The following is a 19,236-nucleotide window of genomic DNA, read 5'->3' as shown; positions in this document are numbered from 1 at the left end:
TTCCTGAATGGTTTCTGGCTGGCAGGCTTGCCCGGCTCATCCCTCCCCTATTCCACTCTCTATCCTTTGTCAATGTGACTTTACAAAACATACAGTTGGCTAAGTCACTCCTCTGCTCAAAATACTTTAATGGCGCGTCCTCACTTTCCAGATTAAACCCAGGTCATATAAGGTCCTTCATGGTCTGTCACTGTCTAACTCCTCTGCTTCATCTCTTACCACCCCCTTACCTCCTCTACCCCCCCACTCTAAGTCTCTGTCTCATGGGCTAGTTCTCAGGTTCACAGGACAGCCTCTGTGCCCAGGAGTTTCATAATCACTCTTAATGGGATGCCTTGTCTGTGTTGTTTCTAACAGTAACTCCCGGATCAAATCCTCCAAACAATGCTGACGAGCCAGCCACCACCCCCGCTTCCCTCTCATGGGCTCCCTTAGCATTATGTGTGTTCCTCCGTTAAAGACCTTGTCAAACTGTGCTATGGTTTTTGTTTCCCACTTATGTCTCTTAGTAGTCTGTAAGCTGTCTCTGAGCATAGGGACTTATTTTTATTAACTTCTAAATCTAGTGTCTTATAACTCCTAGCACATAATCAACTATGTCAAAATCTATTAAAATACAAATGGTCTTTTTATTTCAGTGACTCTGCTCTCAGTAGAAAGACCTTATATTTAATCCTTTGTTGTCAAATAATGCCAATAATTAAAGGCATAAGTGCAAGAACCACAACCAGTAAAATAATGACTCTCAAGTGACTAGAAATACGTGCTTACCCTGTGTGAGCTCTGTGCTGTGTGTGTAATTAAACAAACAGGGGAGGAATCTTGGCGGGGGTGGGGGGCATATTTCTGAGAGGGCTTTCATGAAAATTCCATTCCTACCTGGCATTCCCATAAGGCAGCCCCATTAGAAACAGCAACAGGATTATAGCAGAGCGTATCACTCTTTGCTTATAGATGTCTTCATTTTTCCCCTTCCTTTCACTAAGCTATATACATATTTAACAGAAGGCGGCCCTTAAAAGTGGAAACATCCACTTTTTTTTTTCTGTCCAAACTGATTGAAGCTGAGTCTTCTAGGTGGACGTACTCATTTGTTCAGCAGCCTCAACTGAAGAAAACTGGAGGGAGTCACAACTTGCTGGCTGACGCAGAGGAAGGAAGTATGATCCTACAGCAAGACACATGCATATGGCCACCAGGGGAAGTCATCGTTCTTTATTAGAAAACACTCTGCAGAGGCTGAATCCAAAGCCCCATTAGGAAAGGCCTTTGATTCAGAGCCCATTTGAAGAAACTAATATCCAGATAAACACAGAAGTCTCCAGACTGTCCATCTGAAGTTTAACTATGTCACACGTGAAAGGCAACTCTGTAAACATCAACACCATAGTAGCCGCTGAGCAGCCAGATGTGTCTGCACTAATATCCTGCAGCTTCACATCTGGGACTCATCGTTGGCTCCCACTTGTAGCTTTTCTTTTTTCCATTAAAAAAATAGTTGAAATTATTTGGCTTTCAAACCCTTTTTGAAAATAGGGGGAATTCTAGTAAAATATAAGGGAAATGCCTTTGGCTTAAATTCTACAACTGGCATCATAAATCCTAAGGATACTGATTTAACTCATATCTCATTCAAGTTTTTCTGATTTTGAAGTTTCCTCTTAGATGTCTTTTTCTGCTGTGTTTGAACGTGACTAGTCATATTTTCTTACTCTCAAGTGAAGAGTAAATCTCTGAACCATTATTTAAATCTTGAATGCTAAAATTCTGATTTTTATTTATTTATTTATTGAAGATTTTATTTATTTATTTATTTGACAGAGAGAAATCACAAGTAGATGGAGAGGCAGGCAGAGAGAGACAGAGGGAAGCAGGCTCCCTGCTGAGCAGGGAGCCCGATGCGGGACTCTATCCCAGCACCCTGAGATCATGACCTGAGCCGAAGGCAGCGGCTTAACCCACTGAGCCACCCAGGCGCCCTAAAATTATGATTTTTAAAGGGAATGTGAACACTTGTGGAGCTTATAATTCCTCATCAGGTTGAATTATCCAACCTTTAACCTAGGAGAACTTTACCTGAAAATTACCAGGTCTGCTCTCAAGCTGTTTGCTTCTATAGAGAAATAAAGCCTGACATTCATCAGAGGGGAAGGAACCAACATGTTTCAGTGCCTGTTACATGCCAGACACTGAGCCGGGTGCTACATGAACTCATTTGGTCCTTGCAATCCTCTAAAGTAGAAGCGGTTTTCCCATTTCTATAGACGAAGAAGCCAAGGGTCTTGGACTAAGTACTGGGCCCTGTCAGGCAGTGTGTTATTAGGAGAGAAGAAGGGGCGGGGGATATGGACCAGGGTGCAGATAGGAGGGTTTGCTTATCTGCCTGGTCTGCGGTGATTCTCCCAGCTTTGGAGATCACCTCAACATTCGGGTATCTGACTTCCCAGGGACAATTAGTTCCCTGCAGAGTTGGTACATGACCCAGAGCAAATCACAGCCTCCGGACTGGCTGGGGCACATTTGGAAGTGAGACACAGAATCCAGGGCTGGCGAATGGGTCAGGTTATGACAGCATCCTATCGGTGAGGTCCCTCAAGCGGTCCAGACTGCTACTCTTCCTGAGTCCAGTTCTTCCTCTCTTCCATGGATCCCCTAAGTACACCAGTTCCTCTCCAATACATCCCCTCTTTTGCTCACGCTGGCCCAGAGGTAAAGTTTTCTTAACTAATGCCATGGAGGGCATGTCCAGGAGACGTTAGTTTGTAGCCTTTGGCTGGGAGGCAGGTTACACGAAGCTATAAGCAAGAAGAAAGGGCTTGAAATGCCTCTGGGCTTCATCACAGAGGCCATTGAGTACAGGCTGGTGACTTTAGACTTCACTCTGGGGACAGTGGGGGTTATAATCAGCAACTACTAATACTACTGCTACTGTGCTTTTGCTGGGATGTCACATTGATTGAGCACTTTTTATGTACTAGACACTGTTTAAGTCCTATGGCCATAAATACATTAACTCATATAATACTCACAATAAGCATGTGAGCTCAGTATGATTACCGTCATTTTATGAACGAGGAAGCTGAAGCAAAGAGAAGCCAAGCAACTTGCCCAAGGTGACAGTAAGGAATCTTTACGAACATCAGTCTGGTCAAAATACTTATAAGGACTCAACAGTCGAAAGGCTGGAGGCAGAAAGACCAATTAGGAAGTTGTCTCCTAATACAAGCAAGAAGCAGAGGGTGTGGCATAAAGTCAGGGTCAAAGTTACGTTGGTGGACTTGAGTTGGTGTCTGCAGCAGTCTTCTTGCTACTGTAAATGTGACTGGATTTGGAAACTGAATGGACTATTAGAGATTACTCAGCTGTATACACTGGGTGACTACAAGGTTGGAGGAGGCGGTTTCCCTGTGAGAGGATTCTATGCGGCGGGACTAAGGTGTGAGTGTGGTTTGGGACAAGGCTGGAAAAGCCGTCGTGCGGTATGTGGAGAGTGTTAATTGACTCGCACTGTTCGACAACTGTCAGTGAATGACAAAGCTGACCTAATTCCCCCCAAGGGACCCAGTTTCTTCCAGGGTATAATGTTTGGTGGATATCTGGCAAATATTGCAAAGTTAAAGGGTTCTTATTTGAGAAGCCAAGGAGATCAAAGCCAAGCTATGCAGAAACCTCACAGTTTCTTCCTTTTCTCCCCACTCAGTTCCACTCAGGCAAACACCCTGGACACATATGCCACTTCGAGGCTCCAAGATTGTGCCTCTCTCCTTGTTTTCTTTCCTGATATTATTGAATTCCATCTAGACCCATTCAGATCTCTTCATCTCCTAAGCATATAAACCTGGTCCTTTGAACCCCATAAAATGTTATGAGTAAATTAAAAAAAAAAAAAAAAAGTTATGATGTAGGAGCTGAGGGTTCCAATTCCTTTTTTTTTTTTTTTCCTTTAGTAGTCTCCATGACCAGTGTGACACTTGAACTCACAATCCTGAGATCAAGAGTCACATGCTCTCCTGACGGAGCCAGCCAGCTACCCCTCCAATTCCTTTTTCTCAGGCTCTGTATAAAATATGCTTTTCAGAACTATAAACCTCTTCCCTACAGTGTAGATGAGCAGGTTACACAAAAATGGTGAAAAGTAAATGTAGTGTCCCCATGGTAGAGTTTCTGTCCTTTAAAATTTCAGTTCTTAAAAAAACCAAAAAAAACAAAAACAAAAACAAAAACACTCCCCAAAACCCCATCACACAAACCCTATGTGGAAACAAATCCATCTAGGGTCCATATGGCCATTGTACACCGTGGCCAGTCCCGGACCAGCCCCACTGAGGCTGGGCCTGCCAATTCCTCAGGGAGCTTTACCAACCGACCTGGGAACACAGTAGAAGTTGCCTTTGAACGTGTCAGATAAGGTTCCTGTGTAATTTCCAGACTCCGAACAAGTGAACGAGCCAAGCTAAGTGTTTCCTCAGGCTTGGATCTAATTTCTGTGCGTACACCCGAGCATGTTCGCAGACCACCCACACACCGGCGGCAAGTGGCTGGGCCCCTGCTTGTGTTAGTGTCTGCACAATCAGGCACTCGAGCTCTGGTGTTTGAATGTAAAAGGAGGTTCGAGAGGGGAGAACTCCAGCCCACTTGGTGGCTGATGACAGTCCGGTGGTGAGGGATTACACTCCTCTTCAAACGAGCAAAGGAAATGAGAGAGAGAGAGACAAATGAAGAAACAGACTCTGAACTAGAGCGAAGGCACTGACGGTTACCGGGGGCGGGGGGTAGGAGGGTGGAGATGGGAGCACACTTATCACAATGAGTGCGGAGTCGTGTACAGAAGTGTCGAATCACTCTACCGTCCCCCTGGAACTGATACAACACTGTATGTTAACAGTCCTGGAATTAAAGTAAAACATTTAATCAAAATAAAGAAAAGGAGACTCAAGAGGAGAGAACACCGGCCCACTTGGTGGCTGATGACAGGTGGGCTCTGGGATTCCGCTCCCTTCAGTGCTCCTGTACTCCAGCAGGATTAGACGAGGCCCTTCGCATTGTCTGTCTCTCAGTTCTGTCTAGAACACACTCTTTCTCCCCTCCAGTCTAAATCCCAGTTGTCTAGAGACAGATCCTGACCTCCACTACCTCTGCAGGCCTGTGCTGTCTGCCTCTTGCTGTTCGGAACTTACAACCTCTCTTGGTTCCAGATTCCAGACCACATCCTAGCACACATCCTAGCTGAGTGATTTTTAGCAAGTTACTTAAGCTTCCCTGAGGCTCAATTTCCTCAGCTGCACAAGGACGAATATTAATGGTTGCTGCCTCATCGGAGTTAAGAAACTGAAATAAGAAGATGCCTTCAGAGCAGTTGGCACAGTGCTTAGCACATAAAATACACAAATGAAAAGCTAGCCTTGATTATTATTCCCCATAAGAACATACACTGTAATTCCGCATAAATGTCCAGAATTTATCATTCCTATTTTCCTCATAGCTAGTATGTCATTGTCACTGCAGGAAGGCACACAGCATGGTTCTTATGAACATGGGCTCAGGGGTCAAACCCCCTGGGTTCAAACTCCAGCCACCCCACAACTAGGCTGTATGCCTCTGTGCACATTATGTAACTGCTCAGTGCTGGGTAATTGGTCATGTAGTGCAGCTGGCTCTTCAGCAAGGTGACTTCTGCTAAATTTGCCTCCTTTCATTCTGAATACCACAATGAGGAGTACAGACTTTTTTCCTTAGAGCCAACAGGGAGTTTTGATCAAAGAGTGGAGTGATCAGATTTGCATTTTAGAAAGATTACCTGGCTAGGTGTCCAGAGATGCCCCGAGCACCACAGATGGACAAGCATGGGTTTAGGAAGACCAATGAGAAGGTTAGCAATACCACAGGCATAAGGTGATAAATACATGAGTGGAGAAATGGACAGTCTCGGTGACAGTCCAGGTCTGGGAGAGAGGGAAATAGTTGTTAATGTTAATGATGAAAGTTAATGAAGAAAGACCGCTGTATATTGTGATGTCTTTAACTTAACATGCGGTAGGGAAAAAAATAATTCAGATGTGTAACCATAATGAACTAGTGATTGCAGATTCTATGAGACAACTGAGGGGACCTGTTGGTTGTGCAAAGTAGAATTCTGGAGGGTGATGGGTGGGCGATATAAACAGGCTGCTACATGGTGGCTGAACATGGAAGTGGAAGAGCCGTCCTCCGGAGAGCATGTTGGGAGGAAGAGTAGAGGTTGAGGGCACAACCACGAGGACCACAGCGGTGGAAGAGAGATAAGAAGTTTTAGAGACGTGTGAGAACAAGCAGGAGCGAAGCTGTGGAACTCAGGGGGAAGGGTATTGTTTTTAGATTATGGGCATGTCTACAAGGCTGGATGACAAGGAAAGGAAGTCAGGGCAGAGGAAGGCTTCAAAACAGCCACAGAGTGTGATGTGGGGGAACCCCTGGGGACCTTCACGACAGCAGCAGACCAGTGGCCTGCTCCTTGTCTGGTAGCACATGGGGGTTACTCAGTACACATGAATGACGGCGTGCAAACGTTCAACTGAAAGCTCAGGAAAATGAGAAAGAAAACCAACAGGCATAGAACAGAACTGCAGGCTGGTAAACATATCTGAAGAAGTGGAGAGAAACACACTCTCTCTCTCTCTCACTCTCTCTCTCTCTTTTAAATACAAATGCCGTAAGAACACAGCCCAGTTCGTCCCATCCCAGCAAGAATTCTTACCTGGAGAGACCAGTCCATACAAGTGACCACTCGATGCTTGGACCAATGCTCGTCGTAGAACTGACGATTGAAAGAAAGGTTCGCTCCAGCCTGGACATCCCTAGGAGGGTTTAAACATCAAAGACAAATGTGATGATGCTTCAGAATGGGGCTTTCTCTCTGCTGTTTGTACTGAAAGAATGAGATGGCAAGAGCATGGCCCAGAACACTCTCTGAGGGCAAAGCTTCAGTTCAGATGGGAAAGGCTGATCACAATTCAAAGAGAGAATGGAGGCCTCCCTCCTGTATGAAATGGTATTCCTAGCTTCACCCCGGAAAGGTTTCCACATATTACTCCAAAGCTGGTATGAAATGTCAAGTGATTTTCAGGTTCTCATCTTGGCCTCTCCCTCAAGTATTTGCTTCCTCCTAATAAGTTCTGTCTGAGGCGGAATTCTCTAGAAATCTCCCAGCTCTCAAGGGAAGCCCAGCACAGTTGGAGACTCTTTGATATCATATCAACGTCTCCTGACCTCGCCTTAGACCAGAGGTGATACGCATGTCTCCATCTACCTATAATTTCGGGCGGTCCGCAGTGTTGCCTCCCTGCTCAGCAGCCAGTGGTGTCACCATGACTCAGGCAGAGTGGAGGGCGCAGGATTCACCAGACGTATTAGACACTTAACATAGACCACAACAGCATCTGGGGCAAGGAATATACTTTGGCCAGTGTTTTCTTGGCTGATACTCCACAAAACTCCCTCTGAAGATCTCTGCACCAGTCATGCATTTGCTCCACAAGACTGAGTGCAAACTGAGTAACTTGGCTCGTTCTGTGCCAGCAGCTTTTGGATCTGCATAAAAAGCTGCCTACATTTCTTGGGCTTCAGTTCAGGAATTTTTCTGCTCTCACCTCTTTTTTGGGTTCCTCTGCTTTACCCCACTGGCGTGCACCCTGTATCACCAGCCTTCTATGGATCTTGTTCAGATGATGACTGGGCTCCAGACTACTTACTTGGGCTCCAGTCAGCTGAGGACTCTTTTTTTTTTCCCTCTACTAACTCGTTCTCAAATCTATCACTGCAAACTCGGGCAAGAGGTACACACGCCCAAGTAACCCAGAGGGAAACGGGACCCGGACAATCAATTGAGCCATACAGCAATGACCTTTTCAAAGAAAAATAAAGCATCTCGTAACATGCATAGTCAAAATATTATTGTCTCTTTGAAATAGCCGAAATCTGCTGCCGACTGGCTAGAACATTTTCAGAACCCCCTTTTGAAACTATTTTTGGAGGCTCTGTTATACTCTCTTGAGCATCCTCAATGATAATACATTGTCCTTTGAGAATTGTATTTGAATTTTAGAAATAGTCAAAAGTCAAGTCTACTGCATAAGGCAGGTGATCTCACCTGTTCATATTGTTCTTGACCAAAAGAAATCAGTGGCTATAAACTGACTGTATTTTTCTTACAAAGCTCATAAAGTACCAACTCCTCGTACCCCCACGCTGATGGCTGGTTACCCCTGCCCTTTACAATACATACATTACAGTCTCAGAGAAAGTCACTGGGGGTCATTTGCTTTTACTGATTAGTTTTTGTTTTATCTTTAAATATATCCCTGCACATGAGTGTCCTACAAGACATAGACACACGTATGGTCATGGTATCAAAAAGAAGAGAAGGATTGCAGTCTCTAGTATTTTCTCCCCACACCAATGGCGGGGTCCCATATCTCATGTTTATTTCATTTGGCTTCCTGTTTGCTTAGACATCAAAAATAGATCTCCTGGATATAACAAAGCACCTTTGCTGCTTATAGGAATGTTTTCTCAGAGGACAATGTACGTGACTCTGCCAGTCTCTATCACCTGGACTGTTCCCCAGATATCAAGTTCAAAAGCATTTCACGGAAGCACCTGATAATTACAGGGAAACACTAAGCCAGAAGTTATAACCAAAGCCTTTAGTCAAAGCTGTTCAGCAAGATCAACCCTGGAATTTCATCCTCCTCTGATTTGGTTGGTTTGGGATTTGCCTAGTCAATACATAAGTGAATTTAGAATCAACAAGAATTTATTGCAAGGTTGTTTTTGTTTTGTTTTGTTTTGTTTTTTAATGCACACAAGAAACTAACCCATCTTTTTCCTCTAACTCTCGACCGCTGTAGTCAAAGAAGATGTCAGAGTCTTCTGCCAGCGCTCTTTCAATTACCCGGATTGTCCGATCAAAAAAGATGAGGAATTCCTCTGAATGAAGGATCTGCTGTTTTTCTTCCTCTGTCAGCTCTCGTGGAGGGGCTTTGTAAGTAAGAGATTGTCAGGAAAGAAGAAAAGTACAATTAAAACAGTTTAAGAGGGATCCAACTCTTGAGATGACTTACCAAAAGAGTGATCAGATGGTGAAATAAAGCATTATCAATATTGATTCCAAATTGCTCCTAAGTTCACACCAAAGGTGTTTGCTGATGACCCCCTCATAATTTTACAAAAATATTTCATATCTGGACAAATCACTATTTCAAAGAGTGCAAATGGAAATAGACTTGTGTTTGTTAGCAACCAGTTCTGAAAGTTATCTGCTTTAGAACTGAACTTGACAAACAGCGCAAAGAGTACGTAATAGAAAACTCGATAAAACTAGGTATATTGGGTATGACTGAAAGCTGCTCATGTGAAATAACTCAGAACTGTCTATAATATGATCTGGGAGGCAGCCTTCCTCGCTCTCCTAGACACATCTGTTCTACCTCAGAGCGTCAGCTGGGAAGGCCGACTGGCTCTTACACAGCTTCCACTCATCTCCGAAACGTGTCCTTCCAAACCTGCTTTCACCTGAGATATCCCCTGCTTTTAGACAAACATACAGAACAAATAAATGCTTCTATAAGACACCTCGAAATTGTTTTTATGCCTTTCTTTCTAGCATGATGAATCTTATTAAACTAAGTTTGAAGATAAAAAATGAGGCAAAGAGAGATGAATTAACTGGCTTATGTCACGGTGTCTGAAAGTCAGCTCACCTCAGAGTCCCAAGCAGCTGACACAGATTTTCCCTAGTGGCAAGGCTTCCATACAATGAGAGAGAGAGGATTAGGCACTCCCCCAGACTGAGAAGCCCTCAAGCATAGAAACTGTCCGCTGAACCTTTGTGGTTCTTCAGGAGCCCCAGGTCAGCTCCCGTGCAGACAGCATTCAGTAGACATTTGGTGGATTACTCTCTGGAGGACCAGAAGCTTCTGGAACTGAAGGGACAGGAGGAGGGCACTGCACTGCAGTCAGCACTGAGTCCCTAGCGGAGTCTCTCACTGACGGGCTTGCCCAAACGCATTCCCAACCATCCCCGTCAGCCTTTCTACCTGGTCACCTGGTCAGAGGAGCCATGTAGGGTGTGGTCTGAGGTCAGCAGAATGTGTTACATTATTTGTTTCAGTTAATGGGTGAAGCCACTGGCCTACGAAATCTTCGCTGTCAAGAGGAATGGCTGCAGAGCCAAGACAGTGGATCTCAAGCCTTTAATGTACCGAATGTCTGCCGCCTTGCGACCTCCACTTCCCTACCCCCACCCTCAATGCTGGGGATCGGGAAGGACTCCAGAATCTGTATTTGTACAAGAAACTAAGATTATGATACTGTAGTTGGTCCACACCTTGCACAAAGCTCTCCAAGGTCATACGATAACAAAACGTAATTCATCTACTACAGCAGAAGACTGTCTCCCAAAACAGTTGGTGCCCCATAGTTTGTGGTAGCTCCATGCAGAGTTAGAAATATACCTTTGCTGCTGAAGCCTCCGGAGCCCTTAATAAGCCAATGCATACTGGGACTTTCCAGGAACCTCTGTGGAGCAGAACTGAGCAGATGTGCCTACACACTAGTTTGAGAAACTGGGGAAGCAGCAATGTGCAGATGTGAGTAACAAGGACTCCACGAAACCAGCCGGGAATCCAGCGTTGCCACTGCCCTTCGCTAACTTTGCTTCTCTAACCAACTAAAGCTCTCTGAGGAGCAGTTTTTTCTATAAAACGCGGCAATGATACCTAAACTTTAAGTCTCATTTAAGGGTTAAGGATGAATATACTGGGCAAATAATGAAGTGTTCAATAAATAGTAATTAATTAGTCTGCTTTCTAAAACTCCCATAAATCAGGCATTTGAATTTTTTCACTCTTATGTAAGTTCAAGAAAACAGGTAACCAGGCAAAACGAGAAAAAAAAAATCTACAAAATGCTAGGTTCATATTTGTTTGGTAGTAGTAGTGTTACGTAAATAAATAAGCTTCACCAAAAGAGGGTATCATAGAGCTAAGAAGAAGGCCTTATTTTAAAAGCCTTGTTCAGTCTTGGTTACTGTTGATGGATGACTTGAGACCCATCTGAAATTCAGCAGAGAACTAGGACCTTTTTGTTTTTATTCTTTTTTAAAATAATATTTAAAATATCTATTCTCCTCTCTGTTTATCTTTTTGAGTTACTTCTATTTCACCTGTATCTTTCCTTACAGGTCCATTACCTTGAATAAAAAATCATATCTAAGTCATTTTCTATAATTTTTTCTTCCCTGTAGCGTATTGTCACTTTGATCTCAGCTTTCAAGACATACAACTTCTTCTCTAAGAGAAACACAAATGGCTGATCAAAGTATATTTGCAGAGGCCAAGTTCAGGTAGGTGAAGCAGTAGCCTCTCCAGATATTATGTTTGACAATACAATATTTGGCTTGAAATTAAACTGCTACTGAAGCAAAACAAAGGATATATTTTATATTAAGCTTTGATGTCTAACAGGGATCAAATGACACGATTTGTTAGTACAAAATACTAAGATGCATGTGCAGACAAGTACTTTTTTGAAAGTCATAAACAATATTCAATATAGGAATTAAATAGGCCATAGTCATTTTTGATAAACCCCAAGACCTCCCATATTTAAAATCTTTAAATTGATAAGTGTTGCTACAATATAATGAAAACATAATGGAGTATCCAGGAACCATGACCAAAAGCTATATTCAGAGGCAAAACCTTTCCAGACACCATATTTCATAAAAGAAAATTGGTAGATTAATGGAACCTACAAGGTTCAAAATGCAAGCACAAACAATTAGAATCACAATCGTATTACTTCAGAATAGACCCCAAATTCTCCCTGATATATCTGCTTCCGCAGCTTTTCTCTATCCCCGGCACCTAATGAATTATTTTCAACATATTCACTGTATAAAAAGGTATGAATTAATTTAATAGCAAAAGGCATACCAGACCAAAATGTAAACAGTGATAATCATTGATTTTTCTTTTGAAGTTAAGCAGAAAATGCTATTATTGTAGGCCTGTTGGTGTTTTTTTTGCAACACAAAACATGGAGTATTTCTGCCAAGAACTAACAATATTTTATGCATGTAAAATGCCCTTTTTAAAAAAAAATTTCTTATGAAAAGTCAAACACATGGATATAACTAACATATGATCCAAATGACAATTTTGCACTTGCCCAAATTTACCTGAACCGTTATATTTAGCTTGAATCACAATTATGAAGAAAATGTGCTGAATTCGTGAAATTTGAAGTTTAGATGGCCCAAGTCTATGACTTTGTGGCTGCAAGATTAAAATCTAGTATACATTTTATGTTAGGGGCTATTTTGCTTCTTTTTCTTTAAAGAAATGTTAATTTCTCACTTCATATATGAAAATACTTGTGTATGTATCTTTATGATGATTCTATCCTATTTGCTACACTTTCTTGGGTTTTTTTAATTGAGTTAATAGGTACTTCTCTAGTTTGTTGTTGTTGTTTTACTCTACTTACTATATTTATATCTTTGGTTTTACAGTTTAATTTTTTAAAATACAAAATTCATAATGAAATTCACAATTCATATTAAGCATTTTACAATCCTTGAGGTCAAAAGCTATTTTAAAAATACTAATTTCAGAAATGTCTTATTTCCAACAATGCAGCTTTGAGTTTCAATATAAAAAATTTAATCTTTCAAATATTTTTCAAGAGATTATGTAAAAGACAAAAAATAATCAAGTCAACCCACATAGCTTAAATCTCAAACCTGATTAGACAGGGACAGTGGCTCTTCTGGGAATTTTACAGTGAAATCATTTCATAAACAGGAGCAAGAAAACCAAACCAAACTGAGGAATAAGGCTCTCCTCCTTCTCTGAAGTTAATGTGAGATTTATGAGATATTGTGTGTTTACAAGAGTTAGGTTTCTGAACTTCAAACACGAAGATACCAGAAAGCTCACATGTAGAAATCGCCTAAAATTTGATTAAAAGCTAACTTGTACCTGCCGTTTGTGCTACTCCGTTGTGGAAAAAGGAAAATATCAAACCCTTATTTCTTTACCATTTAGTGCATTTTGATATCACATAGGCAAAATGTCAAAACCTAGTGAGCACTGATTTTTTTTTTCCCCATCTCCCGTTTACCATTTTTTTTTTTAACTCCCCCAAAGTCCAGATTTCTCAAAAATGTGTTCCCTGGTCTGAAACCGTGTATGTCAAGTTTCAGCCCAGAGCAAATTTTTACAGCTCAGTAATAAATCGCTGAAACTCAAGGTTCGTAAGGGAAGTGCTGACACAGCCCTAACGACCATGCAGCCGTGGGAATGGCGCCACGATTATATCTGCTGGAGATTCTTGAAAAAGTTTGCAAAATACTGTCTTACTTTAAAAAAAAAAAAAAAAAAAAAAAGCCAGAGAGTTTGATGCCAACATAAACATGCTTTTAACCCATTACGTGCTAATTTGCAGAAAAGCCATTAATAGAGAAAAAGGCACACGGCGCAGCAGTCCAGGAAATGTACTTCCAACTTCTTTTTGACTTTTAACAGGACTTTAATCAATTCCATGAAGCCTGAGCAACAGTTGAAACGAGAGGGTGTTTTCTCTCTCTGAACTTAAGAAAGGGGTTGCACTGCTTTGCCAGAGAAGACAGTTTGGGGAATGGGGGGGTGAGGGGGGCAGGAGGGAATCTGTGCCAAGACACACAAAAGACACTGTGGCTCCTTATCACCCAGAAGGGCCTGAGGATATTTTGCAAAAGGAAAAATCTTTTCTCTATTTATTTTAATAAGTCCTGACTTATTTTATCTCTTGCTATACCTGTGTTAATGATATTCCATTTGCCAGTTTAAAAAAATGTTCTTAGAATTTTAGGCAAAATCTCTTCAATCAAATGCATTTAGAGTCCCTCAGAAAATGATAACTCTTGCACCTTCTGTGGATACTACGGTTAAAAAGGCTGCCTCTACTCCCTGCCCTTAGTTGTAGCCCAGAACTTGACGGGAATCAAAATCACTTAATGCCTGAGCCAGATAAAGTGAGCATATATGGCCATTATGTACCCATTCTTATAAAAGTCCCCAGTGACAGCTATGTGTCGCATACTCTGCCAGAGCCACAGGCGTCTTTAGAATTTAGAATTTAAAAATTAGGGAGCTTCTAATCAGACTTGTGTTGACCTATACTTGGGACACGGAGCAGGGAATGTGGAAGAAGCTTTTCAATCTATGCATACCTCATTTGTCAGTAAAAATGATGATTTCAAAGTTCTTTTATCTCTGAGGGCCGAGAATCTCAAAAGGATACAAAATTAGATTTTTAGGGAATCGACACCTGTAGTATTTCTTGTCTTCCCTTGTCTTTTTTCTTTTTGCTTTCTTGTTTTTGAGACCCAGTGCTATGACGGGATGACACCATCATGGTGAAATATAGTCTTTGGAGTCAACTACAAATCCTGGATACATTCTGTCTTCTTAGATAAGTTTTTAAACCTCTCCCTTCCTGGTTCTTCACCTGGAAAGTAGGGATTAAAACAGTATCTTCTTCCAAAGGATGTTTGGAGGTGTAGATATTAATATTTCTAAGGGCCTTAGGAGAGAGCTGAGTACACAGGAAGCCCTTAATAAATGTTCATCATGGTGATCGCTGGAAGGTGGAGAGGTTCCTCTTCACACAGGCAGAGACGTGGAAGAAAACTGATCACTGTTAAAGTTTCTGTGTAGCTCACATGAATACACTTCAGAATTTATGAACAAAAAAATTAGCTCAGCTTCTTCCCTTTACTGTTATCGTTGGGAATACACAATGCAGTGGACAAAGTCACATGACAAAGTAACAAAGTAACAATGGGTAACAACTATCTTATTCTCTCACCATTTAGTAATAATTTTACTGGAATTGTGAGTGCACTTGTTGCTGCATTTGTGGGTGACTTCTATTTTATTTATTTTCATTGGTCAAAAAAATAAATGACCCTTGCTTTGGGGATTACAGTTTATGGTGGTAAATAGAACGTACTGAACAACCATAGAAAACCTTCCGCAGAGGGAGTGTGTATTTAATATTTATTCACAAGGACAGCCTCTCATGTTACTAAATGATACTAATAGTAAAATGATGACTAATTTATCTCCCACACCATACCATACCTTCCTTCACCTCCTGTTTTTGGTCTTGGTTTTCCAGTTCTGAATCATGGCCAACTTTAGGCTCTACCATTTCCTCATCTTCCTCATCCTCTAGAAAAGAGAAAGAGAAAAATGCATTATTTTGTTTCCTTCAAATCAAAGCGTTTGGGTGATGGTGGGAGGTAGGGGCAAAGGGTAAAGTTCCAATCATTTAGGGCAACTTCTAAGTAAATCAGTCCTCCATGAATGCCCAAGATATACGTCCATGAATATATGAATAAATTATCTCCCAAAGGGGCCTCTTTGAAAGTCCCCCCAAGCTGCTGAGAAAACTGCCTGAGTCGGCACCTGCCAACTGCCATCTCCAGGCCCTCACCACATGGGCTGTCTTGGAATTGCCTCTCTGACCTCTGAAGCTTCTTCAGAGATGACCCAGGAACAGATCTCAAAATGTTTCCACCTGGGGCACATTCTCCACATGGAACACCTGCTGTACAGACGATTCATTTCCAATTTAATTCTCACCAAATTAATTTGTTTTTGACCTACAGGAAAGGTTAAATACAGGCCTGACCCCAGGTCAAATGCCATTGGCAAGTAAACAACCAGGGGGAGCGCCCCAAAAGTCACTGCTGTTGGCCTGGGAGAAAGCAACCAACCCCGAATGGCATTTACACATTCAGAGCAGCTCATGCATTAATGTGAATTTAATGAGCACCAACAAATGGACCAGTCCGCTACCACTGCCAGATGTTACAGTGCCCTTCCTGCCCTATGCAAATGTGTGCTCATTGTGTCTGCTCTCAACCTGCCTTTCGTAGAGGCCCCTTTCACTGCAGAGCGCTTGAAACCATCAGTCACCATGTACACAATGTAGGTAGGGGAGAGTCAAGGTGTCACAAGAAAATCCAACATATAGAAATAAAATGCTATAAAAAATTAAAACTTGCTCTCGGAACTTTTAAGTATATTATCTTCTGCCCTGAGTATTATAGTCACTGGAGGCTATTGATTTCATTGGTTCAAACGGAATTTAAAAGAGATGAATTCACTGACTCCCTGCCCATACATTCATTCATATATTCATTCATCCATCAAATATTTACAGACTTTTTGTAAGTTCTCAAGTGCTGTAGATAGTCCCGTTTCTGTGATCATAAATCCTGAGATATACATCCACTCAAAATTTCAGCCCAAATAAATATGTGTTGCCTGAAAAGCAACTCCAAAAATCTGGCTACATTAAGTAAGTGATTTGGGAAAGAAAAGCAACTAAAAAACTTGGCGGCGTAGAGTATGGCACTGCAAATTAGATACTAAAATGTTTTTAATGTGTGTATTCATTGAAAAAAAGGTATTCTAAGTGCATGTGTATAGAATGTGGAACCAATCTCATTACTTTATAACCACACATAGTACACATCAGAAAGAATGTGAAACACTTTTAAGGAACATGGTCATTTATTATTTTACACATGCAATGAGGAGTTACACTTGAAATTTTGAAAAGGACACTGAGTTGCCCTGATTTTTAGACAAATAAACCTTTAAAGTTATAAACAGCACATATGGGTCCTTATCTATACACAAAGGTATTTACAGCTATCTACCCTTTAAAAACCTGCTTGGAAAGTCTCAAACAGTCTCCTGGCCATTATGTATCCTAATCCAACAACCTAACACAAAGCCTTAGAAGGCACTAGCTGAAGGCAAGTCTCCTCTTTTTGCTAAACCTTGGTTTGAGGGGCAATCTTCAAAAGGCCACTCATCTGCTAGAAAGTTGCTCTATTTCTGAAACTTCGAGAGACATTTCCTTAAATTAATGGATTTAGCAGCAATGCCCTGACACTTAAAAATGCAAGTAAATATAACAACTACACAGGTGATAGGGCCTGCCTTTATTATGGGTAGAACCTACCCCCCAGCCCCAAACATCTGTATGTTGAAGTCTTAATCCCTAGTATCTTGAAATGGGACCGGGTTTGGAAATAGGTTCATTGGAGATATATTTAATTAAGATGAGATCAGACTAGAGTAGGGCAGGCTCCTAAATCCAATATGGCTGGTATCCTCATAAAAAGGGGAAATTTAGACACAGCGTCACATACAGGGAGAATGTCATAGGAAGCTGAAAAAGATGGGCATGATGCTTCCAGCAGCTAAAGAGTGCCCAGGATTGCCGGCAAACCATCAGAAAGCAGGGAGCAAGCACAGAACAGCATCTTCCTCACAGCCCTCAGAAGGAACCAACCCTGCCAATGCCTTGCCCTTGGCATGCTGGCATCCAGGGCTGAGACATTAGGTTTCTCCTGCTTAAGCCACTCCAACGGTAGTACCTTGTTAGGGCAGCCCGAGCAAACTAATACAACCGGTAACTTGCCTTTCTTTCTAGGAGCCCAGGATCTGATGGAGGAGATACAGGAGCTATGCGATAATGACACCAGGGCAATCATGAATGCTTTACCTGTAAAGTCTAATTTGTTTATCAGAACTTGGTTTCATTGACCTCATTTTCTAGAGGATGATACAGAATAATCTGCCCCAAAGAAAGCTCCCAACCACATCAAACTTCAAGTTCAGTCTGGTTCTGCCTGTTTTCAAGTCTAGGAGTTTCGACCATCAGGCATACTAACTACTCCCTCACCCACAGCCTGACATGAACTAGAAAGGCGGCCTTGGAGAAAGGCTCACAGTAGAAGCAGGAACGGTATGAAAGCCACAGTGTAAGGAAGGGTTTGCATAGGCTCTTCGTGGAGGACACGAAGCGGGGCTACATTACACATGGGGGCTCTTTACCTCCAACAGGCAAGCACACAGAAGGCTCAGCTGCGGAGAAGTTAGGTTTCACATCCTTGAGAGCTAGAGATGATGGATTGTTTTATTTATTAAGAATAAATGGCCGCTGCATCCAAACTCTATGCTCGTCTTCATTTCGGAATCCACTAGCCTGAGACCAGACCAGTGATATCTAACACAGAGCACTAATTCCTCCGGCTAGCCACATTCACAAGTCAGGTGGGGAGCAGCACCTCAAGGGAAGTAATTGATCTGGGATTGAGGCTGGAGTCTACCTCTTGCTAGACTCTTGATTTTACAGAAACTCACTGAGGCCCTGTTTCTTCATCTTCTGAATTGGGATAGTCATTCTTTCTTAAAACACAATGTTGTAAGAATAACAAAATAAAATAATTTATGGGAATTTGCTTTTTAAACCAAGAGAGTTGGGGATACCTATACACGGAAACCTTCAAAGAAATGTTGCATTAGTTGTAGGTCAACCAAATATTTATCAGGCACCTACTTATGTACTTATGTACCAGGTGCTGGGAATACAAGAGGGAATAAGAGAATCAAACCAAATCAAACAAAAAACCCCTGTGCTCATGCAGCTTCTATCTGAGGTAGGGGAGAAAAACCACAACAAATAAATAAAACACATATTGTATCAGATAAATATTATGGAGAAAGATAAAGCCAGAAAAGGGGATTGGGCATGCTGGTAAGGGGAGGAAGAGTTGAAGTTTAAATCAGAGTGACAAGGAAAGGCCACATTGAGGTGACATTTCAGCAAAACCTTCAAGGAGTTAAGGGTGAAGATCTTTTGGAAGACTGATAATAACAGATTCTTCCATCTCGTTTTGTGGATCCAAGGGGTATAATGGGTTAAGGTTTAAGTGAACTTATTATCTGTTCCACTGATGAAAGAATTGTCAAAAATAATTTTGCTTTTATCAGAGCGATGTTTGTACATTACCATCTTCTAGTTCTTAAAATGAAGTCAGTTTCACTGCATGGCTTGAGTAAGTCAGCTCTATGTAGTATCAAGTTCTCACCTTTTGCAGATATAAGGGTCTTTATTTTAGACATTAAGTCCTGGAAGAGTCAAAATGACAGAAAATAGTCTATAAGGGGGCACCTGGGTGGCTCCTGATTTCGGCTCAGGTCATAACTTAGGATCAGGGGATTGCGCTCCACATTCAACATGGGCTCCATGCTCAATGGGGAGTCTGTCCGAGATTCTCTCTCTTGCTCTGCCTCTGCCCCTCTTCACACCCTCTCAATAAATAAAAAAATAAATAAAATCTTAAAAAAA

The 19,236-nt window shown here is 41.8% G+C and overlaps 1 protein-coding gene across 4 annotated transcripts in view; it reads right to left on the bottom strand.

Annotated features, from left to right (window-relative positions):
• The window catches only part of DYNC1I1 (dynein cytoplasmic 1 intermediate chain 1), a 303,858-nt gene that overhangs the window by 110,819 nt on the left and 173,803 nt on the right, over window positions 1–19,236 (bottom strand). For all 4 annotated transcript variants that reach the window (XM_059171178.1, XM_059171180.1, XM_059171179.1 and 1 more), the window contains 3 exons: window positions 15,165–15,254; window positions 8,853–9,015; window positions 6,734–6,833 (listed from right to left, as the gene is read on the bottom strand). In XM_059171178.1, the coding sequence (XP_059027161.1) occupies window positions 6,734–6,833; window positions 8,853–9,015; window positions 15,165–15,254 (353 nt within the window). The remainder of the gene's footprint in view (window positions 1–6,733; window positions 6,834–8,852; window positions 9,016–15,164; window positions 15,255–19,236) is intronic.

The sequence above is a fragment of the Mustela lutreola genome, chromosome 4 (genome assembly GCF_030435805.1).
Source record: "Mustela lutreola isolate mMusLut2 chromosome 4, mMusLut2.pri, whole genome shotgun sequence".
Classification (NCBI taxonomy): domain Eukaryota; kingdom Metazoa; phylum Chordata; class Mammalia; order Carnivora; family Mustelidae; genus Mustela; species Mustela lutreola.
The sequence above is the reverse complement of the archived record's forward strand: the minus strand, read 5'-3'. Positions and strand labels throughout refer to the sequence as shown.